The 26,765-nt window shown below is 56.1% G+C and overlaps 1 protein-coding gene across 4 annotated transcripts in view; it reads left to right on the forward strand.

The window, feature by feature from the left end:
- The window catches only part of NOS1AP (nitric oxide synthase 1 adaptor protein), a 43,042-nt gene that overhangs the window by 12,400 nt on the left and 3,877 nt on the right, over positions 1 to 26,765 (forward strand). For 2 of the 4 annotated variants that reach the window (XM_084266202.1, XM_084266200.1), the window contains exons 3-10: positions 17,172 to 17,264; positions 17,661 to 17,734; positions 18,314 to 18,422; positions 18,664 to 18,805; positions 19,992 to 20,155; positions 20,704 to 20,871; positions 22,819 to 22,984; positions 23,522 to 23,671. In XM_084266202.1, coding sequence (XP_084122328.1) covers positions 17,172 to 17,264; positions 17,661 to 17,734; positions 18,314 to 18,422; positions 18,664 to 18,805; positions 19,992 to 20,155; positions 20,704 to 20,871; positions 22,819 to 22,984; positions 23,522 to 23,671 — 1,066 coding nt within the window. Of the gene's footprint in view, positions 1 to 17,171; positions 17,265 to 17,660; positions 17,735 to 18,313; positions 18,423 to 18,663; positions 18,806 to 19,991; positions 20,156 to 20,703; positions 20,872 to 22,818; positions 22,985 to 23,521; positions 23,972 to 26,765 lie in introns of those variants that run through there. The other 2 variants (XM_084266201.1, XM_084266203.1) reach the window with 2 other exon arrangements.

Raw genomic sequence — 26,765 nt, forward strand, 5'->3', positions numbered from 1 at the left:
TGTGAGCATTGGCTGCAGCTTCCCACTGGAGCCCCCATCCCCTGGCTATCCTGCTGGGCATGGGTGGCCGTGTCAGAGCTAATAAATACAACAGGCAAGGGCTTGTGTTCCTGGGAAACAGCTGGGCTTCTGTTCATACAACTGAACCCCTTCTCCTCCCCATCCCGAACCAGCATGACCCAGCCCATGTTGCTCCATGCCCTTAAACTGCTAGGGTAGGTTAGCCTACAAAATGATCCTTGGCTCCTCAGGAGCAAGTTGGTGTGAGTCCAGGGAACTTTCCTTTCCTGGAAGCGTCAGCCCAGAAGCTACAGTGCTCTTCTGCTCTGCACCAGCCATGGCAAAGCTTGAGAAATTCTGATGGGAGCCCATGGGAGAGGTCTGGGACGGGCTGTATGCATCTTCCCAAGCCTAAGGACTGCAAGTTGTTGAAGGCTGTTCAAAGACCCCGAGCTGGCTGCAGGGTGTCCTTTCTTCTTTTTCTTTTGTTTTTTCAGACTGGCTGGGCACGTGGGGCCCTAAATGACAGTGGTAACTGTATATTTTTTATGTTTTTATACTGTAAATATATGCAAACGCTTTCTCTGTGCTCCTGGCATGTCCCCAGTGTGGCCAGTGCTACTTGGCTGGGGGTTGGTGCGGTTGTTCTAGAGAATTTGGAATCGTCCTTTTGGTTTTTTTGCTTCTTGGGTTGCTGAGTGCAGATTTCATCCAGGTTTTCTTTGCTGCCAGGAAGGATAAAACCCTATATAGGCACTTGTTAAAAGCTGCTTCCGTGGAGGTCTTCTGCAAGCCTGTTTTCTGGGAAGCATCCAGCTGAGTTTTACAAGCTCAAAACAAGGAGGCATTTCAAGCACTTTAAAATCCTCTACACCTCCTACTCCGTCAGGTACATCTGATTTTGTGGGACTTCTGCTGCTCGGCATGGCTGAGCTCTATTTTAGTGAGCTGGCAAACTCGCTGAATTTCAAGGAGCTTGCTGAAAGCCAGATTTTTCTTGCATCCTCTGCAAGCCACACGCACAGTTGGGCCCGTGTGGGAACCGAGGCGTTTGGACAGTTACTTGTGGGGAGCGGCTGGTGAAATTCTGTGCTCCCTGTACAGAAATACTGTCTCAGAAATACTGGAACTGTGCACATTACAGTATTTCTGAGACACCCCTGTCACACCCACGTCAAAGCTTTTAAAATGTTAGCTCCTAATCTAGGGGACCCTGCTCTGGTCAGTGGGGTGGGGGTTGGACTAGATGATCTTCCAAGATCCCTTCCAACCCCTAAACACTCTGTGATTCTGTGTGGGTCTGTGATTTATAATCACGGAATCATAGGGGTTGGAAGGGACCTCAAGAGATCATTGGGTCCAACCCTCCTGCCAAAGCAGCTCCCTAGTTCATATTGCATAGTGATGTTGTCTTTTTTTCCTTTTTTTTTTTTAAATTTAGTTTAATTTTGGATATTTTTTTGATGCAAGCTGCAGCACAGCCCCAGCTGTCCATGCTGGAGAACGGGAGGGGATTTGAAAGCGAGCTGGCTCTGCCTGTGTGAGCCCTGCCTGGGGGCAGCCTGAAGAGCTCAGCCCCCGCTTTGCAAAGTCATGGTGCCTGGCACGAGGTGAATGATTGGTGAGCTAATGCCTTGACATGATTATCAGGGATGGATGAGGTTAGGTTGTATTAGATCTGGGAGGAACCACAGAGATATTTGTAATCATTTCAGACGCTCTTTCAGCACTCTGGCAGTCGCAATAGAAGGTTTTCAGGCAAGTTTATTGTATTTCTCGGGTCAGGATCTCATCCTGCAGTTAGTATTTAATCAATAAACTGCTTAAATTAGTGCCCAGGTTCACCAGAGCAGCCTTTTGACCAGGGCAGAGGAGGAACAGTCAAAGCGTGGTGGTCCTGCCTTCGCTGTCTGTTTAATCCCATGGCCAGGATGCCAAACACTTTCCAGCAAAGCTTTGAAGGTTACTGGCAGCGTTCAGTAGTGTGAGCTGTACAGACACTCTGTTGTAATGCACGTGTAGTAAATTACAGGTGTAAGGAGGTAGGTGACCCCACGTGGCAGAGGGTGAGCTTCTGACCTGGGAAGAGGTGAAGTGAGAGCCTTTGGTGCTGTAACGTGAGTCTGAGCCCGGGGGAAGCCGGGTCAGAAAGGGGCTGTGGGCACTGCCCACCAGAAGGGCTTTGGGAAGGCACTGCCAGGCAGCTGTGAGCGAGGGCTGCCCATGCCAGCTGTCTGCCATGCTCGCTGGGTCGTGCTGTGGCAGCCATGGCTGGGCTGGGCCGGACACACAGCCCAACGGGTCCCAGAGGGATGAATGGACACACTCCTCTTCCCCAGGGAGCTGGGCTGGTCAATCAGTCGTGATAAGATCATTGCCTTTTGGCTTCCTGCTGTGTCCCAGCTGAGCTCCACTGGGCTTGGGGTGGCAGCACGTCCAGACTGCAGTGTGGAGAGCTTGGCAGCAAGTCCAGCCTGAGAAGGAGCCTGGGCTTCCCAGCTGGACAGGGAGCTGGGTGTTGGAGCCAGGGAGGTGAACAAAACCGTAGCTCAGAGAGGGGAGCGTGCATGGGGAAAGCCAGCAAGCCAGGAGGTGCATGCTGGTCTCTGAGGACCTCAGCACTTGTGCTGTGGGCAAGCATCCACCTCATGGGTGGGTGGTGCTCAGGGGTCTGGCAGGAGCCCATTGACTGATGCTGGGCATGCCAGCGCAAGCAGCGATGCTGCTGGTGGGTGATGCTGCCTGTCGCCAGCAAATGCCTTTGGGAGGGCTGGGAGCCAAGTGGGCACCAAGCCTGGGGCAGGACTGGAGCTGCTGGCAAAAAAATGGGAGGCAGCATTGCCTCGTGTCCCCTGTGTCCCCATCACACATCCCTGCCCTGTGTTTTCTTGGAGCTGCCTTTCCTCAGTTGGGCTTTCTTCCTCATCTGAGAGCCGACAGCGTCTCCCTGTGACTCATCTTGCTCCCTGGCTGGGGGCTTTCCCCGCCAGCTCGTGCAGTGAATCATGTTACCGGCCTGCTGATGCCATCGTCTGAGCCACAGGCAAATATCTGCTGGCATCTCAAGGGAAAGGACTGGGAATAACGTCTGCCAGGCTCCCTGAATGAGAGGCTGGACTTTTAGCGTCGCTCCTTTCCAGCCTGGGAGTGCTCTGCAGGCTCCTGCTCCCTCTGTAAATTCACAGGGAGCCCATCAAGTCATGTCACAAATGTCTGTCCCCTTGTGTGCCGTTGTGCTGTCTCCTCTTCTTCCTCCATGCTTGTTCTTCCTCAGCAGTGCATCTGCAGGCAGGCTGGAAGCATTGCCTTTAGCCTGGTTGTCACAGTGGGGGGAGGTCTGCATCTTGCTCTGGGAGGTTTCTGGACACAAGACCACTGGTAGTCGGTGTTTGGGAGGATTTGAAGGGGCTCCTACAGAAACGTCCTCTGATAGCTCCCCGTTCCTTCTGTGAGGGGATGGAGCTGCCTGTGATTGCCTGGCCCCTCATTTGGGCGTTCCTCTCCAGAAAGCACTGTCACTGAGGCAAGGAGCTGTGTTCAGCGTCACCTCCCGTGTCACACCCAGCTCTGTGCTCTCTGGCCCCGTTGCTGTCATGGTGAGGTGACAGTCTCTTCTGCTTCTAGGAACTGGCTAGCAAAGAGAACTTCTACTTGGCTTTGTGCTTCGGCACGAATTCCCAGCTGTGCCTAAGGGTGGGCTCGTGGAGCACCCAAGGGACTGTTGAGGGGAGGAACCCAACAGAAAACGGGATGGGGTACGCTGAGCTGAGGCTGATTTTGGGTTTTGTGGCTCACCCTGACATCTCCCAGCGGTTACCTGGGCAGCGCAGTGGCTGGTCCCCCTTTTTGTAGTCCCCCTGAGTCTGCACCTCATACCAGTGCCATTGCTTTTATTTGGAGGGGCTTTTACCATCTGGATTGCAGCAACACGGAATTTTCCTGCCTTTGTTTATTTTTAAAACAACCCAGGGCTTTCCTCAGTTTGCTGCCATCGTGGCAGCCTTTTACTCCCTTGTGCAGACCACTGAAGGGACCTTGCAGGGACCTGAGCAGGGGAGGCGCAGGCGGCCATATGGGCAGCTGCCTCCTCCAGCCATACCCGAGCGTGTCTTGGGGCAAAACTCGGCTCTCGCTCTGTCATCAAGGGGAGAAATAGCACAGGAAAAGGAGAGCAAAGAGTAAAGAAACCCCACCAAGGGGGGAGGGGGGTTGGGGGTCAAGCGATGTTTAATATCTGGTTTATGGATGAGGAAGTGAGGTGCCAGGTGGCCAAGCGACGTGTCAGCCCCCTTTGGAGGGAGGCACCCCCTCACAGGGAACACGACTGAATTATCATCGATCTGAGCTGAAATCAACCCTTTAAATTCTCCTCTTGTGCTTCTATGCCGCTCCTTGAAGGCTAAGGACCCCTTGATTTAATTTGTTGAAGTGTTCTCTGCTGCCACGTCCCCTTGGGAGAGAGGCAAAGCACAGAGCTGTGGCCTGGGGGGAAGATAAAACGCCACGTGCCCTGGGCTTTTCAGCGCTAAATTTAATCCTTGGTGGTTTTGTCTTGGTGCAGCAGGAAGGCTTGTTCCAGGTGAGGCTGTTCCCCAAACAGCTGTGGGGGATCAGCAGCATCAGAGCCTGCCTCGCAGCCTGATGCAAAGTGAGAAGGGTTTTGGTGAGGGGTTTTGTGGCCAGGAGAGCTGTAAGGGGCTGTGTGTTACGGCGTGTTCCTGCGGCATGGGGGAGCAGAGGAAAGGATCACATCTGTTTAAGAGGGAAAGCTGCAACAGCTATTGTCTGAGCTGGTCTGTGGAATGGATTGTGTTTAATTAGGGAGCCGGAGGAAAGGACATGCCTATTGTAGGACAGCAGGACGGCAAGCGCGGCCAAGAATGAGATAAAGGAGCCGAGTGCTCTCCCGGGTCCCAGCGGAGGAGGGCTGCAGCATACAGAGCCCGATGAAAGCCCTGGAAGCGCCCTGCCGCCCCCTCCCCATCCTGCGCGCAGGCTGCGACAGCCGCTCAGGGGCTCCTGCCGCTCAGCACGGCTCTGCGGCTGCAGCCCCTGCCTGCTCCGGTGTCCCATGGGTGACCAGTGCTGCAGCCACGGTCCCTGGCTCCTCCGGTGTCCCCATGGGTGACCAGTGCTGCAGCCACGGTCCCTGCCTGCTCCGGTGTCCCCATGGGTAACCAGTGCTGCAGCCACAGTCCCTGGCTGCTCTGGTGTCCCTGTGGGTGACCGCTGGTGGGTGATTGGTTTCTCCTGGGATTTTTGGAGGGATTGGGATTTTCCCAGGCTGTAACAATGTCTGCCCAGGGGAAGACTCTAGATCAAGAACGTAGCCAAATTTGGATGGATTTTCAGAGAAAACATTTTCTTCTCAGGCCAGGCTTCCTAATGGTACCTTATCTGTCACTTGGTCTTCACCAGACTGAGTTTAATAAAGTGGAATCCCCCTCCCCCAGCCAAACCAGTTCTCCTTGCTATGTGCTTCCCTATGGAAACTGCTGGTCCGTCTCCGGAGAAACTGCACAAATTGGCCCGAAATGGGTATTCACCACAGGAACCTTCAGGGGAGATGGCTAAATTTCAGCTTAACACTTCAATTGAGAGCTGTGGTGTTTCACAGTGGAGTTCTTGGGCTGCAGTAGTGATACGTGTTAGAGACACACAAAGCCTCCAGCTTTGTTTTGGCGTTTTGCTCCAGTGACATTTGCTTACTCCCTCTTGACATGATGGATGGGATTGGTCTGTACTCCTTCAAACATTCCCTGATCCCCAGGAACTTCAGGGGTGGGTGTGTGTATCTCTCCGGTATTGGAGACACTCAGAGCACATCTCTGCTGACCTCTACAGAAACACTAAGAAACCCTCAGTATTTAAAAATAGAGAAATCCAGAGTTGTTGGCCCAAAGCTGGTGGCAAGCATGATTTGGGGTGCAGATCCTAGCGGGCTTTCTGACTAAAAAAGAGTGGTCTTTCTTTGGTTTGTGTTGGTCCAACCTCAGCTCCCACCTACTCCATCTTCTGCTCTTGCCTAAAGTCAAAGAGCTGTTGGACGTGAGGAAGCTCTCCCCAAGTCCCAGGTCTGAGCTGCAGACAAGTCCCCTGAGCTAAGTAGAGTTTGTTTTAGCCTCTGGGACTTGGGGTCCTGGGAAACCTGCCGTATGCTCTCATGGCCTTTTTCAGACCCTTTTCTGTTGCTTCTTTTGAAGTGCATGATAAAGCCCAGCGTGTCTCGTTGGGATGGATTCTGTCAGTAGCCATTTCAGCAGTGCTGTGTTTTGAGGCCAGGTCAGCTTTCTGTTTGCTGCGTGCTGCCCTGCTCATGTGCCTGGGATCACAGTCTCTTCATCGCATCCTTTCCTCGGGGGTGGCACCTTTCAATGCCTACGGGATTTGGGGTTCTATTTAGGATGCATTTCCACATCTTGAGGATGTGGCTTCTGTCCCTCTCTCCTCTGGGAAGCTGCTTGGCCAATGCTGTACACAATCAACCCAAAATGAGTAGACGCCAAATTCCTGAACGTTTGACCTAGATAACAAATACTCTTTTTTTTTTTATTTCCCCTTTCCCTTCCAGACCCACATTAAAAATGAGCAGTTGCTGTGCTCCCCTTGCCATGGGGTTTCCCAGAAGCTCATCTGGGGCTCTGCCACTGAGGTGGCTTTTGGCCCCTTCACCCGGGCGGCGCAGTCACCTTAGATTTCATGTTTGCCAAAGTCTTATGACACGAAGGGGGCAATGGCAGCGTATTGACAAGTCTTTTAGCCAGCCTGATAGTGTTGAGAAGGGCCCTTCTGACTCCTTTAGGCTAGCTCAGGGTCTCAACTAGCACAGAAATGCTGTGCAGAGCCACACTGCAGTTCTTTCCCCAGCAGTAAGTCCTGTGCCACCTTTCCAACGCCGGCAGAGATCTGCAAACTTCCCCCAGCTTGGAATTCTTTCTTTGTTTTTTTTTCCTTTGTTTCCAAGGCTCTGAGTCTCTATAATGCACAGAATTGCAGGGGTTGGAACGGACCTCAAGAGATCATTGAGTCCAACCCCAATTCTTTCTTAAGCTCTCTAAAAGGCGTTATTCCAACTTGTTGACTTTAACGTGTAGAATTCGGTGAGTGATTTTTAATACCTGCTTTAGTTACTGCTAACGCAGGGACCATGACAGAGGCGTGATGGGAATAGCTACCTCTTCCCTCCAGTTAGAACCCAGAAACGTCATTAAGCACCACTGGCATCTAACGAGCCCCACAGGGCTGCCTTGTCTCTGATGCGCTAAGCGTTTAGTGCTGCTGCTCATTCATTCTTTATTAATTGTCTGAATTTCGTAATTGCTAATTCAGTTACAGCGTTGCCAGCTTGCCTTCCTTCAGTGTGCCATTGCTCTTCTGCTCGGCTGTTCTCATCTGCCTTCTTACCCAAGCCTTTCCTGGAGCCGTGGGAGAGAGCAGCTCTTCGGCCAGCAGCGGGGGGTGGAATTACCAAAGTCAGTCCTGTATTTCCCAATCTGGGGCATCAGTCTCGCCGTGTTCAGCTTCGGCTCGCTTTGCTGAGGTGGCACTCCTCGGAAGCACTGCGTGGGTATGTCCTTAGGCTGCCCCTCTCTTTGTCACCTGCCCTCGGGATGGATTTGGGGTGATTCTGTGCTCTTCCTGCTGTGTCAGCGCTGCGTCCAGCTCCCAGCGTGCGGGTGGGGTTGATCTCGGCCACCCTTGATGTGGGGGCTGGCTTTGAAAGAAAGCGTTTGGGGAAGAAACCTGACGTGGAGTAGAGAAATTTTGGTGTCCTGTTGGGGCAGAGGAAGGTGCCTCGTTGGGCATGGCCCGCACTGCTCAGCACCCGGCCTCCCCAGGGCATCAGGTCTTGCCTGTGCCGGGAAGAGGAGTTTAATTAGGGATAACCATAAACACGTGTGACTAAACCACAGTGCTTTTCCTTAGGCTGAGCTCTGCCAGGCACTGGCGCTGTGAATAGAGGCCATTTCTAGGCTCTTGCAGTGTCTTACCTTCTTTGAAAAGCAATCCTGAGGGGCCACCCAAACATCTCCTGCGCTCGCTGCCATGGCCTGCACAGGTCCAGACAGTGCATACCTAATTAAAAGCAGCACAGATTCCAGTCTGGCTGGGGCTTCCAAGGAATGTGCTTCTGCTTACTTCAGCAGGAGGCAGCAAGCATGAAGACGCGTGGGGCTCATCCCTTGCCCCGTATCTGCAGGGCTGCCGGAAAGCCCGTGCGAAAGCGGTGCCTGCAGACGTGCACAGAGCCCGCTCCTTGTTTTTGTTAACTTGAGGGAGCAGCTTGAAGCCTGGTTATTTTTACAACCAGTTCAACCAGTATCCCATAGGCGCCTACGCACCGGTTAATTCGCAGACACTGCACTTGGTCATCGGAGGCGGCAGCGTGTGAAGGCGGGCGGGAGCTTGCCATCCCACACGGGTCTGGGCTGCGCTGGTATTGCTTCTCTGGATTTGTGGAGGGGGTTCAAAGATGTTTCCAAGGCTGGAGCCTAGCCTGCTGCACTGCCTCGCTCAGCCTTTGTGCCAGGGTGAGAGGTGCTGCTTCTTCCAGCCCACAAGCAGTCGCTTCCGCTTGGAGCCGTCGCTACATGTGCCCGAGCTGTTTTGGGAGATGACGTGGCTGAGCTGACCCAAGCACCCCAGCCTTCTCTTACCAGCTTGGTGTTAGTTAAGCCTGATAATGTGTGCACAGGGACCTGTTTTTGCCCATGTTTGGGAGTGTTGGTGGGAGGTGTGTTCCTGCCCCGGTGGCCACATCCTTTGTGTGCTGTGCCACTGCATCCATTCTTCCCACACAGTGCTGGGTCGCCGTGGCATGCAGAGCAGCTGCAGACTGTCTTGGGAGGGGAGCGCACACTGATGTGTCTCAGATCGTCTCTAAATCTCTGGTTTTAAGGTTTAAAACCCAAAACCAACTCACTTAAGGCTGGGGCAGGGAAGTGTGAGTCCCCTAAGGGTTTCTTGTAAGGGGAGAAAATCATCTTGTAAGTGGAAATCTGTGAAAGGGGAGGTGAGAATAAGGTGTTTTGTGGGGGAGCTCTATCCATTTAACCCTGTGATTGATATTGACTTAATTTGCAGTAGTTTTGGTTTCTCTGAGATCCCCATGAAATTGCTCGGATGGAAGATGGCTTGTGTGGGCAGCTCAGCTCACGGAACTTGGAAGCAGCAGGTGGAGGTTGAAGGGAAGGGATCCAGGCAGCTCTCTGGGCCCTGATAGGAACCAGCAAAGCAAGCAGAAGGGATTTTACTGTGAGAGATTGGATGTTACTGGAAAGCGTGGTTTGTATGGTAACCGGGTGTGCTGTGATCCACGGAGCGTTCCAAGGCAGCAACCTTCGTTCTGCCCCCCCCCCCCTCAAAACACGGGTATTTTTAGCCTGGTTCCCGTTCACACCCATCAGCACCCGCGACCGTCACAGACGGTTACCAAAATTAAACCTGGGGTTCTGTGAGAAAACAGGCGGTGACCTTGTCAGTGCGAGCCAGAACCACGGCTTGCTTCAGATGAACACGTGCACCTCGGAGCCGCCGTTCCGCACACGTGTAAACGCGAGCTCCAAGGAACTGTGGGAGAGGCTTAAAAGGCATTAAGCCCAAGGACAAGTGTCCAATGCTTTTTGAGTCCTCTGTCCACCCCTCCCAAATATTACTGTGCCCTTCAGCTGAAGTCCAGCTAGTGGCAGAACCACCGGGGCTGGGGTGTAGGGAGGATGGCATGGGAAATTTAAGCGCAAGGAGCAGCCCAAACCTGAGCTGGCAGGATGGCAGAGGTGCATCCAGCATGTTTGCCCACATGATGCCGACGGAGCCACTGGGAACCTTGTTCCTGCCTCCAAGCTTGTCTGCAATTCTGTGCCCCATGACAGAAGCCGTTCCCTCTACGGGCACGAGCACTGCCAGCTGGTTTTGTTCTCGGTTTAGGCACCAGGAGCTGGGAGCACTGGCAAAGTGGGCTGCAGAGATCCCCAAATTCCCCGTTGTTGTTGCCCCTTTGTCTGCTGGCCCTGGGATGGAGCGGAGTGATGTGGTTGACATCCCCTGAGCAAGCACCATGCCAGTAAGTGGGCATGCTCATGACTGGGCATGTACCTTACAGCTGTGTGTGGGAATCAGGGCCAAAGTGTCCTCCTTGGAGTCGCAGCAGGATTGCTCACCAGTGGCAAACGGGAGTCCTTGCTAGGCACAGGCAGCAGCACAGCACTTTGGGAGGGTGGCTTAAGGCAGTCTGCTAAAAATGGATTTTAGTCCCTTTATTGCTGATCAGATAAGCAGGCTAAGCAAGTATTCTAGCATACTCCCCTCCAGCAAGCTTGGGTCCCCGGGGGCAGCCCAGGAACAGTGGCCTGTCAGATATTTTGAAGCCTCGTTCAGAAATGCTTCGTGGATGAAGCTGACCCCCGTCCTCCTGGGAGGTATCCTGCTTTCCAGACACGTTTTTCCCCAACATCTGCTACTACCCCAGTAGAGCCGTTGCGATACATGATGGAGATGTGAGCCAGGGCAGGCTGGCAGGTGCCTTTCGGTACGGCAACCCACAGCGAGAGCAGCAGGAGGTGAGCTCCATGCCTGGCTACCCTGCTGGCAGGAGCCCTGGCTATGCGGCTGACAGCTGGGCTCTCGGGACACTGGCTGTCAGACCATGGTGTCTGCTGGACACCTCCCTGTGATATTCCCAGACCTGTGCTGATGGGATGGTTGGGGACTCTTTTGATCTGCGAGGCTGGACATGTGCCACCAACGCACAGCATCTCAGCATGGGCTGGTGCGCACCCAGCGTGCCCATGCCGAGGTGCTGTGCGCCTTCCCTGGGGCAGCTTGGCACCTCTTCCCAGGAATAAAGCCATGTCCCTCTCCAGTTACCTGTCCTGCACAGCCCACGGGCATCCATGAGTCATCGCAGAGCACTGGCCTTGGCTCTGTTTCCGCAAAGCAAAGCCCTCATCCCCTGCACTGCTCCTTGCTGTTCCCCCAAATTACAGCTATTAGAATCCCAGCAAGGTTTCTCAGGCTTCCCTGGGAAAGGGGATGCCTGATCTCCTGTGCATTTCTGGGATGTGCTTTCATCCTCTGTGTGTTCCGTGGCAGGAATTGGGAGGTATGCAGTTTCCTTTCCCCCTCGGTCATTAATCCTTGGAGCCGGTGCCAATTGAACTCGAACCCAGCTGTCACTTCCTAATAAGTTAATTCCTCGTCAAGGGAACAGTACTGCTTCTCCCGCAGAGCACTGGGAAAGCTTTCACCTGCCTGCCACGTCTTTCGACAGCCCCAGCTGACCTTGGGTTAAAGTCTAACTGTAAAGGTATTTTATGAGCTGCCGCAGGGCGTTAGGGGTGGTGGGCACCGGCGTCTAGCGCCCTGCCCCACTCCCTCGATGGGGAGGCTGTGCCAGCACAGTGCCTGTGGCTGTGTGCCAGGGATGGAGCGGGCTGTGGGGCGGTGGGAGAGCTGCAGGGCCATGGCTGCAGGCAGAGGTGGGAGCTCGGGCTGTGAGCGGTGCGGGGTCCTTGCCAGCCAGCCCTTTGTGTTCTGCAGAGGTGGCTCTGCGGGGTCTGGCTTTGCTCAGAGGTTCCTGTCCTTTCTGGATAAAACCAAAGAAATCGTTTTCTGCAAAAAAACACATCCCCTTCTGTGCCTTTTCTTGAAGCAGGTTTTTTTCTGTGGCCTCCCAGGCTAGCGGAGCAGCAGTGAGCTTTCTGGAAATTGCTTTTTCCCTGTTAGCTGAATTCTCAGACCCTTTCCCTGGTACAAGCTTGTAAACCCCACAACACCCCCTCTCCCCCCTTTTTATTTTTGTGTGTGTGTATGAGGAGGATAGAGGTTGGGAGGGGGCAGGCACAGCTCAACGCATTTGGGACAACTTCCATTTAGGAAAAAAAATCTGTTTTATCTGTATTCCGCTAGCACAGCCTAACCCTGTGGCATCCCTGATACCATCCCTTACCGATGGAGAGTGCCGGTGGGCAGACTTAAACCTCTACCTGCTGTAGTTTGGATGGGCTGGGATGGAGTTGGGGGTGGTTTTATGCAGGTTAACCTTTTCCAGGTGCTTGGGAATGGGGGGGGATGATGAAGCTAGGAAGGCATCTCTGCTCTTCAGCATCTGATCTGCCTGACCTTGGCTGCAGTGTGCAGTTGCAAGTTTTCCTACACTTTTACCATGTGGAAACAGCATGACTGGCATGGACAGGGTGTCTCCAAGGACGCTGCATCTTCCGTGCTTCTCACATGTACCCATCACACTTGGGTTCATGCGTTGTTTTACTCTAAGCTGACAGGGGTACATGCGCTCTCCATTAAGCAGCATGTGTTACTGTGTTCTCCAGAAAGGGCAGTTTTAATGCTCTGCCAGCAGGAATGTGTTGCGCAGTGATGCAGACACCAGCTGGCATTATTTTCTGAAGTTACTTAAACAGCGAACTCCACGTGAAAGGCAGATGTTGAAAATGGACTCCCACTAGCCAGAGGTCAGTGGTAAGGCCCTCGTGCTCTGGTGAAATAGATGGCCCTCTTCTAATTGCAAAGATGGGTGTGCTTTTTTGTGGGCTGTGTAAGGTTAAGGGGTAAACTTTGTTTACCAGTTAGCTAGTTGGAATTTGGAGTTCGAGTGATCTAATGCTTCATTTTCATTAGTGAGACCTTTACTTTTTTTTTCTTTAATTTTTCTTTATTTTTTTTTAACTTTGGCATATCTCAGGTGTCCATTTTCAGTCTTTGTTTAAAGACTTTGTCAGAGCGCTTAGAGCTTCAGCTGGAGACTGGCTATGGAGCTGTGTGGGCCCAGGAACAGACAGGTTTCTCTGTTGCTCTTTCCATTTTCTGTGAATTGCTCTGAAATTATCCATCATCTGGGATTGCTGCATTGCTACAACCAAGAATTAATGCAATTAACCCAAACTTGCAGCATTATTACAGATATTTAAAGATGCAGAATTGTGCTGAAGATGGGCAGACTACCTGGGTTGAAGGCCAAGTAAGCTCCTCTGACCATTACAGCATTTAGTTAGTTTAAGTGGCGCAGTGAACCCAAAGAGGATCACGGGGAAGTTGCACCAATCCTCTTTCCTTCCTTGATCCCAAGCCGGATAATTATTTCCATATCACTTCTTCATTAAACAGTAGGCTGGGACTCTGTCGGTAGCTGAGCGTATCACCCTGGTTCTCCCAACAGTGGGAAACGTGGTTCTTCTCCTGGAGCAGCCCCCAAAACCAGAATGTGGTACGCAGGGAGCTTTTGGGGGGGGTGGTGAAGTGCTGTCACCCAGCCCCCCGTGCCCAACTGCGGAGGCACTCCTATTGCTGCTGTTGCAAAGGTCCCCCAAACATCCCTGTCCCCTCCCGGCAGCAGAGCGGGTCCCGTGCTGGTGGCTTTGAGAAAGCCCGTTTGGTCCCTGCCACGTGTGCTGGTTTGTGTCAGCTCAGTGAGAAGCTCATTAGCAGCATGGTGTGACTTTCAGTGCACCTTCAGGGATTCAGGAGGTATTCCCAGCTAGAGTTGTGTGGCTTTGGTCCAGTGTCTTTGGAAACATGCAGGTGGTCTTCTCCTCTGGGTCAGCCAGTGCCTGCTGGTTTTGGATGCAGACCACCTCAGAGTCCCTTTGGTAGCGTTTCCAGCCCTGTCATCACCTCTGCTCTCCTCCCTGCAATAGGGAAAGGTAAAGCCTTAATGCTTTGCATCCCTCTTAAGTTTTCCCTCTCCAGACACTCAGCAGAAGGAGAGATGGTGACAGCCATGGGCAGACCTGGCAGACCTCTGTGCCCGGGCTAGGCAGAGCTGTGAGTACGTCTGAGGTAGGGACATCCGGATCAGTCACACAGAGGGAGGTTTTCCATGTCTCCATGAATTAGACAGGCTTGTGTTAGCAAGGGCAGGTCCTGTCCATGCGCAGCATGTTGGTGAGACCGCCCCAGATGTCCAGCTGCCTTCAGGAACAAAAAGCTCTTGCTGGCATCTGTAGTCTGCTCATGGAAAGGATTTGCCATTGCTGTGGAGAAGTCCAAGGAGGTAGCTAGCAGAGGCCCAGCTATGCTCCTGGGCTGGGCAGAGCCAGGGTGCACACAGGACTGGTGCCTCACCAGCTGCCTCAGGCTGAGCGCAACTCGGCCACTGCCTTCCAGAGAGTGCCAGGATATGGGGTGAGATGTGTCTTCTCCTGGCATAGCCAGTGAGGAGCATCCCAGCAATGCAAGGCACCGAGCGGGGCCCGTGGGGACAGCTGCCGTCTCTGCGGGTGTGAACTGCTGCACCGGTTTTGGGTTCATCCCTTACAGCCTCTGTGGCTCTAACACTCACGTGGAGAAGCGGCACAACGCTGGTGATGCTCTCGCTGACCCCAACCTGAGCTGCTGCCTGGGTTTGCCGAATGCACCTGCTGAGTAAGGCTGTGGCTGTGAGCAGCGGGATGGCAGTACCGGGCGGTGTGCCGGGATCTCTGGGGCAGTACCCGCTCCCTCCCGGCTCGCTCTGCTGCCCCCCCTCTCTGCTGGGGTCTTTTCCTCCTTTCTTGCACCTATTTGCCCAAGCTCAAATTTGTAACCCCCTCAAAATCAGCACTGCAGCTCCTGGCCTGTGAGACCCGCTGGGCCTGCCCTGCGCAGCCCAGGGACGTGAGAGGCAGCTCGGCTGAAGCGCCTTTTTATTGAATCCTCTTCCTTGCTAATTTGTTATTAAATTATGGTTAGCGTTTCGTTAGAGCCCCAGTGGGCATGAGTTCATTAGCGTTTTATTGGCTAGAGCTGTGCTTTGTTGCATGGGAAATGTATGTGGGCTTGCAGTGATTGCGCTAATGAGCTCTGGTTGGGGCCGGGCCTGCGACAGCTCTCAAAGCAAGGGAGCTCAGATCTCACCTCGGTGTCAGGGTAAAGGCTTGGATTTTATGCAAGGGCTTAACAAATCCGGCCGACCCTTTGGAGAGTTCCTCCTTGTTCCCATCAGTTCTTGCTGGCGCTTTGCCGTGAGCCATCAGCACGAGGAGTTCAGCTACGGCGTGATGCGGGTCAAATGTCTTTCCCCGTGGTGGGAAAAGACCACCTCTGGATGGAAAAGACCACCTCCCCTCTGCGGGGCTTGATGCTCCTTTGCCTGCAACCAGGGATGCTGAAGTCTCTCTGAGGAGCTCTGCCTTGACTCTGTCCCTCAAATGTATGCCGAGGCTGCATAGGATCTTTGCTGAAACATCCTGGCCTGTCTGCATTGCTGTCCTGGGGCTGTTTCTCACCCAAAAAACCAGGCTAAAAATAGTCTCTCTTACCCTGGGATGTTTTTCAGGATCACTGTCTCTTCCAACCCACATGAATTAGCACTTGGGATGGCCCAGAATAGAAACCCCATGCCTTCAGCAGCTCAGAAATGCAGCTTGGTGTTTAGAATCAATGATCATTAGGACCAATAAATCAGGCTGAAGCTCCACAAGGTGCGCTGCAGTCGCCTTGGGTGCTGCCGAGAGCATCCAGCTCTGCCCACATCCAGCTCTGCCCACGGCTCCTGGAAAAATTGCATGCAGAGCTTCAGAAGGTGTTAAGTACTCCAAGGTAGCCAGGCTGGAGCTCACCTTTTCAGGGCTAAATCAAGACATTTTTTAGTGTTAGGTACCAGACCCGCTGCTGTGACCTCGGTACTGGTTGAGTGTCTTGGCAAAGCCTAGAAGGGCGGCTCTGGGATGCAGCTTCACATCTGCTTGTAACAGTGGAGAAGGGGAACATGAGAGATGGGATTTGAAAACCCGCCCTGGTGGGATTGGGATTTTTTGATCAGGGACTGAGACCCTCCTCCACGAGGAATAAGCCCTGCAAGCAGCATATGGATACATGCTGGGGGTTTGGAGGCTGGCTGTAGCCATGGTGGGAGCCTGAACTCTGCTTTCCCCAGCCCATCATCACGGCTTCGGCCCTGGAGCAGGCAGGTTTGTGCGATTTGCCTGGTCTGTGCGGTGGGGAGGGCAGAGCTGCATTCCCCCCACTGTTTTCTGAGTCATCCCTATCTCCCGTCCCCATCGGCAGCTTTAAAATGGCTTTGAGGAATTGTACTTTCAGGCCTTTTATTGTTGGATCGCAGGTCAGGGCCGGCAGCTTTTCCTGCCTGCTGGCTCTGGCTGCCAAAGCTAATACATCACGCGGTGCTGGAAATGTCACACAGAGGAGGCTCGGTGCGGACCGGAGGCAGGGCTTTGCACCCGGGCGCCTGCCCTGTGCTCCCTCTGCAGAGAGACTGGTGAAATAATGAGAGGATTAATTAAATTCCTCTTCCTCGGGCGTGCAGGGTGCGGCATGCGGGGCTCTTCTGCTGCTGGGAGGGGTACAGTCTGTCCCCATGGCCTTGCACACCACCCTGTACCTTGCAGTCTGTCCCCATGGCCTTGCACAGCACCTTGCACCGGGACCCAGTACCCAATGGGGGTGCATCCCAGGTAGACCAGTTATTGGACTCCCCAAAAGCCCCACATCTAGCCTATTCCTGCACTAGCTCCCTCCCTGCCAATGAGGCTCTACGTGCGGCAGTGGTTGGATTTTGGAGGATCTCATTCTCTCCCTAGTCCAGACCAGAGCTTTGTGTTCAGTCACTGATCTTTGGAAGTTCCTCTGGGGTTTTTTTTTCCTGTCCAGTGACTTCTAATTGGAGTGGGTAATTGCATTATCCCACTTCCCCTGGAGAGGTTCACAGAGTCCTCAGCAATCATCTTCAGTTTTATACTGAGCCCCCATAACCCCCCACTTGAAAAGCCATTGTTCCTAGCAGAGCTTGGCAATGGCCACAAGCCAGAGGGGCAAACCCAGCCCAACTGTGGAGCCCCAGGGCTGGCAGGGCTGGGGAGGTGGCTGTCCCTCTCAGGGAAGATATGGCCCTTTGGAGGGAGATAGCAAGTGCCTCTGAGGAACAAATTAACATTTCCAGCAGCATCCTGGGCTGAGCAAAACTTCATCCCCATCCAAGAGTTGCTTCAGGGTGTGCTCCTCCGGATGCTGGGCACGGGGATACTGCAGGGCAGAAAGGCTCCGTGTCCTGTCCTAGAAGGGATGGGCTGCATCAGGGTGTGCTGAGGGGGGGCACGTGGGGTGGGGGAAACCTCTCCTGTCTCTCTCGCCCCTTCCCTTCAGAACCTTGTCAGCCCTTCCTGGAGCTTCCCTGGCACAGGAAGGCTAATTCACCTGTTTTCTTCCACACGCTGTAGTATGAGTTTAAAGCCAAGAATATCAAGAAGAAGAAAGTGAATCTCATCGTGTCAGTGGATGGCGTGAAGGTTATTCTGAAGAAGAAGAAGAAGGTAGGCAGTCCTGGTCCCTGGGGCGGTGGTGCCTCAGCAGCGAGAACCCTCCCCTCACAGTGCAGGGACCTGCAGCATCCTTGAGTTTCGGGGAAGCTCTGATGGGCTGGGAGGAGAGGGAGGGGTGGGCTGGGACCAGCCATGGGTGGGCTATGGTCCCACAGGGTAGCAGAGCCAGTCCTGGTGTGGGTGTAGGTGGGGTTCGGGGGGGGGGAAGGAAGGGGTCCCACAGGAGGTGGCTTAGGACATCGCTCGTCCCCAGCAGGACATGGCCCTTAGCAGAGGGTTGCAGGGGAGCAGCAGCAGAGCTGTGAGAAGAGCTTCCCACGTCTGTCCCTGGACTGTCTCTGCCCTGTCCTTGATCTCAAGAGCAGCATCTGACGTACTCATTTTCAGCTTCTTTTGTTGCAGAAAAAAGAATGGGCCTGGGATGAGAACAAAATGCTCGTTATGCATGATCCCATCTATCGGTAAGCCCGCCCGGGGGGGGGACGGAGGCTTGGGTGGCTCTGCAGTGCCATGTACCCCACGCTGCGCCGGCACCACGCTGGGGCTGACACGGAGAGCAGCTCCCCTTGCTCGCTGTGCTCTCCAGAAGTCCCCAGCTCTCTTCCCCCCTCTGGCTTGGCAGAAGCTAAGAGCATGGGGCGCCTGTGTCAAACAGGAGAGAGAGAAGGGCCCCCCCCATGACAGGGAGGGGATGGCAGGAGGCCAGCTCTCCAGGCAGGCAAGGCTGAGGGGTGAAGCTTGCTCTTTTAGGTCCTTGGAGAGCTCCTGGGCCTCCGGCTCTGCCCCAGGGGGTTGAGCAGTGCAAACCCCATGCCGCCTTCGCAAAATGCTTGCCGCTGCTGAGTCAGCAGGATGATTTTCCCATCCGAGGCAAAACTGCTGCCAAAAAAATTTATTCTGGGCTTTAGCAGGGCTGTGCTGCAGAGGCTGGGCATCTGCCAGCACCCCGAGCCTTGGGAAGCTCTGGCTGTGGCCTCGGCAGTCTCTGGCCATGTGGGTACTGTGTAGGTAACACCCTCCTTTCCTTTCTGTCCTTGCAGGATATTCTATGTGTCACACGACTCCCAGGACCTAAAGATCTTCAGCTACATTGCCAGGGATGGGTCTAGCAATGTCTTCAGGTGCAACGTCTTCAAATCCAAGAAGAAGGTAATGACGCTGGCACATGCGTTGTGCCGGTGACCTGTGGACTTGGTGGGGTAGCTGGGGCAGGACCCCGTGGTGCTGCATGGCAGTGGCAGCCCAGAGCTCTGTGGTGATTTGGGCTGTGGTGCCCACGGCTGTGCTCAGCCCTCACAGCAGCGCAGAGACCCCCGAGGGCTGTGCCAGGCTGGGGAAGGCACCAGACAAGGGCAAGCTGTGGTTATGCACCTCTCTCCTCACCCCACAGAGCCAAGCCATGCGCATCGTCCGGACTGTGGGGCAGGCATTTGAGGTCTGCCACAAGCTGAGCCTGCAGCACACCCAGCAGAATGCAGATGGACAAGAGGATGCAGACAGCGAGAGGAATGGGGACGACCTAGACGTCCCAGGTACTCTGCGAGGGCGGTGGCAGGGGTGGTGTGGGGGTCCTGGAGCCTGGCAGACATGGCCTGCAGTTGCCATCTTCCCACGCCGCTCCTTGCTGGCTGACACCTGTGGGGAGCAGATTTGCAGGGTAATCTGGCCTGCAACACCTCAGGATCAAGCTGGGATCTTGCCCAGCAAGGAGCCTTCACTAGGTGATAGCCGTCATCCTCCCAGACATCCCCCTTGCTGGGAGCCTATTAGCAGCGCTGGGGACTCTGCTGGGTGCCAAAATACGCTCTGCGCTTGGCTGCACAGGCTGCAAACATCTCCTGAGCGCTTCCCCAGAAGAGGCCCTGAACACAGACCTTCCCCAGCTGCTCACGGGGCTGGATTCAGCGCTCTGCCGTGGCCCCAGCTCATGGCCCATCACCCCCTCTGCCGTGCCCTGTGTGTATGATGCTGTGCTTGGGGTCTCGCATCAGCATCCCAGGGCTGCAGGCAGACTGTGGACCCCCCTCTTCAGCCCCATGGGCAAAGGGTGCAGGGATGCCCCTGGCTGGGGGCTGCTGGTCCATCCCATCACACGGGGCTCTCTGCAGCTCAGGGGGGCTGCGTTGCTCCTTGGTGCTGGCAGCTGTGCTGTGGAGGAGACACGTGTTTTGCTAGAGGTTGGCCAAACTTTTGGTTCCCACCAGGATACTGGCAGGTTTTGCCGCCCATCTGTGTGTGGGCTGGGTGCCATGAGCCCCGTGATGGGTGTTCCCCATCCCAACAGGAGCAGCCTGGGCCATGTGGCAGTGTCCTACCTGCCTCTGTGACCAGCACTGTTGTGATGCCCTGATCACAGGGCTACCGTGGGCTGGTCATTGTTTGTTTTTCCTCTGCACGATGTCCTGGCCATGATACACAGTTCCCTAGGGATTTCTGAGTGTCAGGGTGTTTTTCCTAACTGCACAGTCTCTTGTTTACATTTCTGTAGCTTTCTCTGTGTCTTCTCTCCGGGCCCCATTTCTCCCAGCGTTTGGGGCCGGGTGTGTTTTCAGCCATAAGCCCTGTCCCAGGCGGCAGGGGGAAGCACAGCAGGGAGCTGGAGGGTGGGTGGCACTGGGGTGGTGTGGAGCGGTGGGCATTGCTCAGCGTACCGTGGGTGCCTCGTGCCAAGCTCCCGCTGCAAGCGGGCTGTGCCCTGCTCTGACCCCGCTCCTGCAGCCTGTCGCCTCACTGGCGCCGAGAGAGCGGCCGCCTCGGCGGAGGAGACGGACATCGATGCCGTGGAGCTGCCGCTGCCCGGAGCTGACATCCTGGACTTCAGCCGCGGGGTGACCGACCTGGACGCCGTGGGCAAGGAGACGAGCGCCTACGCCGACGTCAAGGTGTGTGGGGCCCTGCCCTCTGCTTTCGGGGTACGGTGTGACCCCGGCCCCACAGCTCTGATGTGCAGCCTGGGGGCCCGCCCGGGGCTAGGGAGGGATTGTGCAGCATTCCCCAGCTCCCAGATCAAAGCTGTCTGTTGCCAAAGGGCTGCCCTTTGGCTCAGGGCCTGGGGCGCTCCCAGAGAGCTGCCGAGGCTCAGCTCTGCCCAGCCACACGGAAAGCGTCTGGGGCAGAGCTGATAGCGAGGTTTTTCCACCAAAAGCAAAAACAAAACCAAGACTGTTTTTGATACAGTGGAAATTCCCACGGGAAGCATCAGCCTGTCAGCCTTTTCAGGAATTTTCTACAAAGGTATTTGAGCTTTTGTCAAAACTGGAAAAAACCCCACTGCTGGTGTTTTTCAGCATCCCCCCCAAAATCGTGTGCTTGCTGTGAATGCAGCAGCTGCCTTCCTGGGGGACTGCTCTGTGCCCCAGCACATACGTGTCCAAAGGCTCTCCGAGGCAAGGGGCACGAGATCACGCTTTGGACATCGCTGTTTTTGCAGGGCTGCCTCCATCCTGAAGATATCCTGACTGCATCACCCAAGATGCTGCTGCCCTCGTCTGCCCAGCTGCCTGACCTGGGGACGCCCCTCTCTGCCCACCACCAAATGCAGCTTCTCCAGCAGCTCCTGCAGCAGCAGCAGCAGCAGACGCAAGTGGCCGTGGCACAGGTTCTCCCCTCTGCTCTTTCCTGGGGGCAGTGGCAGGGCTGGGGTGCGATGCTGAGTCCCTCAGTGCCTGGAGCAGGGTGGGCTTGGGGGAGCTGGGACAGACCCCGACACTGGGGCACGGGAGCAGGCAGGACAGCGTGCCCCCCCCTTTCCACAGCACAGCCCTCTCAGGCTCACTATGCCCTTTCTCACAGTGCTGACTCTGTTAAGCCCAGGCAGAGGAGCGTTAGGTCTGCACACCACCTCTAGCTCTCTTGGTCCCTTGGCTCCTGTGTCCTTGCAAATGCCTGGCCTCAGTCTTGGTCCCTGCCACTCCTTCTCCATGTGGGTATTTCTCTTTTAAGCAGCTCTGGCCGCTGTATCCAGCTCATTACCTTAGCCTCACTTGTTCCCTGACCCTGCGCAGACCTTGCCTCAGTCACTCAGCTTTCCTCCTGGCCTGAGCAATGGGCTCCAGCAGCCTTCCCCTGCTTGCTCACAGCTCTCCTCACATCAGAGGATTGCTCCTTCTGCCCGAGAGCCCACATGGAAGCTGCATTCCCCTCTGGAAGAGGGACCTGCCATCCTCAGGGAATCCTTTGTCTGCCCAGGCGTAGTGTTGCTCCAGCTGAAGCTTGCCGGGCAGAGCAGGTGCCTCTGTGGTAGAGGCTGCTCAGCTTCTGTAGTTCCCAGTCTTTGTGGCAATTTATTTTTCTTCCTACTTCCAGATTAAAAAAAAAAATCTGAAATGGCATAATGCCATTTCTTGTCTAGCTCCTGGGATGACAGCCAGTGGCCTCGTCCTCCTCTCTCCGAGGGCTGACACCCTGCTCTGGAGCTCTGCCCACCCCATGGTGGTTCTTGTCCCAGGAGCTGTCACTCAGCTGCTCTCTAATCCCTGCAGCTGTGGTGGTTTTGTATCATTGTAGTTTATTGATGAAAATGCTGGGCCTTACCATGTCCTATGCCTCTCAGGTGACTGAAAGCACTACTTCAGCACCTCTGTCAATGGCACTTGTTGCCTTCTCTTGAGAAGCACCGAGTCAGTTTGTCTCTGAGCAGCGTGGTGATGGGCAAAGGTTTAATTCTTTAGTAACGAAGCCGGAAGATCCACTGCACCATCCAGGATCCCTGCTGGGTCTGTAGCCTCTGGGACCATCCTGTAATTATCTTGGCCTGTAATTACCTGGCTGAGGATGAGATGCCGTTTAGTTCCCCCATTGACCTGAGACTTGCTTTTGCAAGGTGTTTCCAAGTACCCATGAAAGTCCCTTCCCTTGGATTCAGGCCAGGCGTCCCCAAGGGGTGGTGGGTGGCAACAGGGGATGCTGAGCCGGTGTGGCTCCTGGGTGGCTCTGTGCAGCTGTCCCCTTCTCAGGAGTGTGCTCCTGGGGCTCTCCTTGCTCCAGCTCAGAGCAGAAAGCTGCCCCTGGGCCAAGGCTCCTGGCTGGTCTTGGCCAGCAGCATCCCACCCTCCTTGCCAGGCAGTGCTGGTGATGCAGGCACTTGCGTGCCGGTAGTTACACCACAACCAACACACCCTCTCTGGGAACCTGAAAGACAGCTTGGCCGGGGCCGGCTCGCGAAACGCAGCTGCACCTTCACGCACCAGCAGCACCATCCAGTCGGTCAAGTGTGTCTTCCACATCCACCTGGCTTCCCCCAGGCTGCCCTTTCCTCCTGCACTTGTGACATGACGATTCGGTCGGTGCAGCCTCCCTTTGCCTCAGCGTTTCCATCGGAGAGGCTGGGGGATGGTGGACCGGACTCGCTGAGCGTGCCCCAGCGTGACATGGCTGCAGGCCCCTGCTCCCCCTCACGTCATTCCCACAGGGAACCACTGCTTGTTCAGAGTGTCCGGCGGGAGGCTGGTGAGCCCAGGCAGCAGAGCAGGGCTGGCTGGAGTGGAAGCTCGCGGCCCTCAAGCAGCATCTCCCCCACACTCACCCGCTCTCTCCTGTCACACAGGTCCACCTGCTGAAGGACCAGCTGGCCGCGGAGGCGGCGGCGCGGCTGGAGGCCCAGGCTCGCGTGCACCAGCTCCTGCTCCAGAACAAGGACTTGCTGCAGCACATCTCACTCCTGGTCAAGCAGGTGCAGGAGCTGGAGCTGAAGCTGGCGGGGAACACCACCAGTAAGCGCTCCTGCCCCTTCTTCTCCCCGCGCACCTAGCCGGGCCTGTGGTGGGCATGCGTGTGGGTGTTTCTCTTGGGGCTTCTGTGTGTTTCTGTGTGGGAACAGTGGTGTCCTCCTGGCCTGGCTTATGTGTGCAGCGAGGTGCTTGCATGGAGCATGGGAAGGGGTATGGGGAGGGCTGTACGGACAGGCAGTCCTGTATGTCTGTCAACTGTATGTCCACTTTCCTCAGTGGCTCCTTAACCTGCCCCAGACCTTCCTCTCCAGCAGACGTTGGCCATTAGCTCCCTGTGGGAGCTGGGGTGGGAAACAGGGGACTTTATCTCCTGCCAAGTTGGTGCTTTGCTGACCACCAGCAGCCCCCGGCATCCATAGCACCAAGTGACCCCCTCTAAATGGTGGTGGGGGGGAGGTTAACACCTGAACAGCCGCACACCGTCCTTGGGCCGGCCCGCAGGCAGCCGTGGTGGGCGAGGGTCGCCTGGGTGAAGCAGGGTGGCACGGCCTGCCCCTCAGCCCTGCCCTTCTCTTGCAGCAGGCTCCCAGGACAGTCTGCTGGAGATCACCTTCCGCTCCAACGTCCTCCCCGTCCTCTGCGACCCGACCACCCCACAGCCCGAGGACACCCACCCGCCACCACTGGGCCCTGGCTCGGGCTTCCCCAGTGCCCTGGGCAGCCCCATAGGTAGGAACGACTGCCTGGTGAAGCTGGAGTGCTACCGCTTTCTGCCGGACTCGGGGCAGCCTGCCTCAGAGCCAGCGCTGGGCAGCCTGGAGCTCATCAAATTCCGTGAGTCGGGCATTGCCTCTGAATATGAGTCCAACACGGATGAGAGCGAGGAGCATGACTCCTGGTCCCAGGAGGAACCTCCACGTCTGCTCCACGTCCAGCCCAGGCAGGACCTGGGCGACAGCCTGGAGGATGAGATCGCGGTGTAGGGGTTGGCAGGAGGTGGTGTGGAGCAGCCAGGACCCGACGGAGCTGGGGTGGACCCTGGCCGTAGCTCCCTGGCCCTGGCTGGGACGGGACAGCCTGGAGGAAGGGGGGGGCGGAGGAGGGAGCATGAGGCTTCCAGCACACGGCTGGGTGGCCTGCGGAGCGGAGGACGGAGCCGTGCTGAGGCGGTGTGCCGGGCATGCTGGGCTCCGGCGTGCATGGGCTTGTGTGCTGAGCCGGAGCATCCCCGCTTCCCATCGGACAGTGAGCTGACAGCCGCTTGTGCTACCCGCCGGTCCCTGTCCCCACGCAAGCTGTGTTTTGAGGTCAGGCAAAGGACCCCCCTGGCCTCTGCCGGACCAGCCACTGCTGCCAGGGAGAGCAGTAAAGCAGAGGAAGGCTTTCGCTGGGGGAATGGGAGAAGAGGCACAGGGCGGAGAGTGGGGATGAGAGGGACCGGGGCAGTGAGTGGGGACAGAGCCGCTGGCAGGGGTTTGGCTCTCAGTGTGGAGGAGAGGGTGGGAGGCGAGGCCGTGCCGTGCTGGTGGGCAGTTAGGGTTAGGGTGGGAGGCAGTGCACTGTCGATGTGGGTGTGCGAGTGAGAGGTGAGGGAGCTGGGGACAGTGGGGATGAGGCTGGGAGGGAGCTGAAGGGGTGAGACGAGGTCCTGCAGGGTGGCCAGGCGCAGGCAGCTCCTGGCAGGGCGGCAGCGTTTGTGGCAGGTCAGAGTGTGTCCCTGCCTGGGCAGTGGGAGGGTGTGCGGGCACTGCCTGCTCCTCTCCCAGGCTGCAGCTTGAAGGGGAAGGGATGGCTCAGTGTGGAACCAGGGCATGCGGCATGGGGACATGGAGGGTCCTTCCCCTCGTTGTCCAGTCCTTGGGCTAGGCATGGCTGCCAGATTTCAAAGCCTATCTGGTGCTCTCAAGTCACATTTTCAAGCACTTCCCTGCACCCCCTGTCACCACAAACTCCCTGCTTTGCTTCATAGACAAACCCTCCCGTTCCCAAGCAGTTGTTTACCCCAGGACCAGGGCTGGGGAATGAAGGGCTGGCATCAGCTGCCTGCAGGATGGGCATGCTTGCTGCCTCTTGTTGGGGAGCAAGCTGCTGGTGGCTGCAGGTGGCTGGTCTGCACCCATAGAAAAGCAAATCCAAGATCTCCAGATCCCCCACCAGACCCAGAGATGCCCGTGGCTGAAGCATCTGTGGGATCCTCCATGGGATCCGGAGCTTATCTCTTTTCTGCAAACACATTTATCAGCTGGCTGTTGCTGCAGCCTCTAAGAGACCACAGCAGAAGAGGTGTGAGCCAGAGTCCTGATGTCCCCCCTGCTCCTTGTGGAAACAGTGAGCAGGGAGCTGCCTTCCTTCCCATCCGCCCTCCTATCCTGCTTCTGCTTTGCTTTGTTGCTTCCCTCTGCTCTTGCTCTCCCCAGCTCTGGCTCTGCTGGCTCTGTCTGCACCTGACCCTCACTGAGCACCTTCTAGGCATGAGCTCTCGCTGTCCAGGGCTTAGCCCTGCTGCCAAGAAGGTCCTTTGCTTCTGTCTGCTCCGGTCCCCTGGGGCCTGAGGGCTGCTGAGGGGAGAGGTGTGGGTGAGAGACCCGGCATCGTGTGCTCTATGCCATCCACCACAGGAGGAGGCTGGATGCTGTGAGGAGCTAGAGAGGCCTACTTGGAAGGAAGGCCACACCTGAGTGTCCCCAGCAGTGGCCTGGTGTCCAGGGGAGCCCCTGCACCAGCCACAGAGGGGGCAGAGTGGGAGTGGGTGCTGGTTGGGACCCAGATGCTCCCATCCCCTGGCCACCAATCCCTCCTCGTGCCCTGTCCTGTACCGCTGTGGGCTCGGCGCTGCCTCCAAGACGCCCCTCTAGCCCCTCACTTTTGTTACAGACCCTGACTGGGGATTTATAGCTATATTTTTTGTCCTTTCTTTTCCTACAACTGTCGTGTTACTAACTGTTGACTCAATCTATCTGGGAAACCAATCTGTCAATGTAAGTGCACTTAACCCTTGGGTGTTGTCATTAGTTGACTGGCTTTTGCTAAATAAATCTTTCTATTTCTCAAGGCTTTCTGTTGTCTCTTCCTTCTCACTGACTCTCTCTTTCTGTACCTCTCTCCCCCTCCAAGGTGGCGGCATCCCCTGGCCCCCCTCCAACCTAAGCATCCCCCCACCCCCAACTCGCAGTGCCAGCCACGGGCTGCCGGTGAGAGGGAGGTGCCCCGAATGTTGGGTAGAGGGGTTTCAGCCTTCCCCCTTCAGCCACTGTGCAGCACAGGCTTGTCTTAGGGCTGAACCGGCGGTTCAGGGGTGCCGGGGAGTCCCCGACATCCGCAGAGTGGCCCACGGAGATGAAGAGAGATGCTAAGCAGCGCTTTGAGAAGCTCGGGACGTTTTTTTGGCTGCTGGGGAAAGAAAAGACAGGAAGAGCCGGACTGAAAGGAAGGCGGGAGCGTTGTGCAGGCGAAGAGCAGCAGGCAGGCGGGGCGGGGGATGCTCCTCCTCTGCCTCCTGGCTGAGGGAGCGATGGCGCAGTGCCCTCCTGCGGCAGCCGCCCGGACCAAGGGGCTACACGGGAGCCACGGGGGCTGCAGCCTCCTGCTCCCTGCGCCCCGCTCCCCGCATCGCCTTCAGCCGGCGGTAGAACACCTGGCAGCTGTAGCCCTGCTGGGCGCTGTGTTGGATGTGGTTCTTCACCGACCCGAGCGTGGGGAAGAGCCGGCAGCAGGACAGGCACTTGTAGCCGTTCTGGGGCACCGGCAGCTGCGGGGAAGCGGTGAGGATGTCCCGCGAGGGGATGCTGGTTCTGCTGCTGGCCTGCCTGGCCCTCCTGGGGGG

This window comes from Gallinula chloropus (assembly GCF_964237585.1).
Source record: "Gallinula chloropus genome assembly, chromosome: 6".
Taxonomy (NCBI): domain Eukaryota; kingdom Metazoa; phylum Chordata; class Aves; order Gruiformes; family Rallidae; genus Gallinula; species Gallinula chloropus.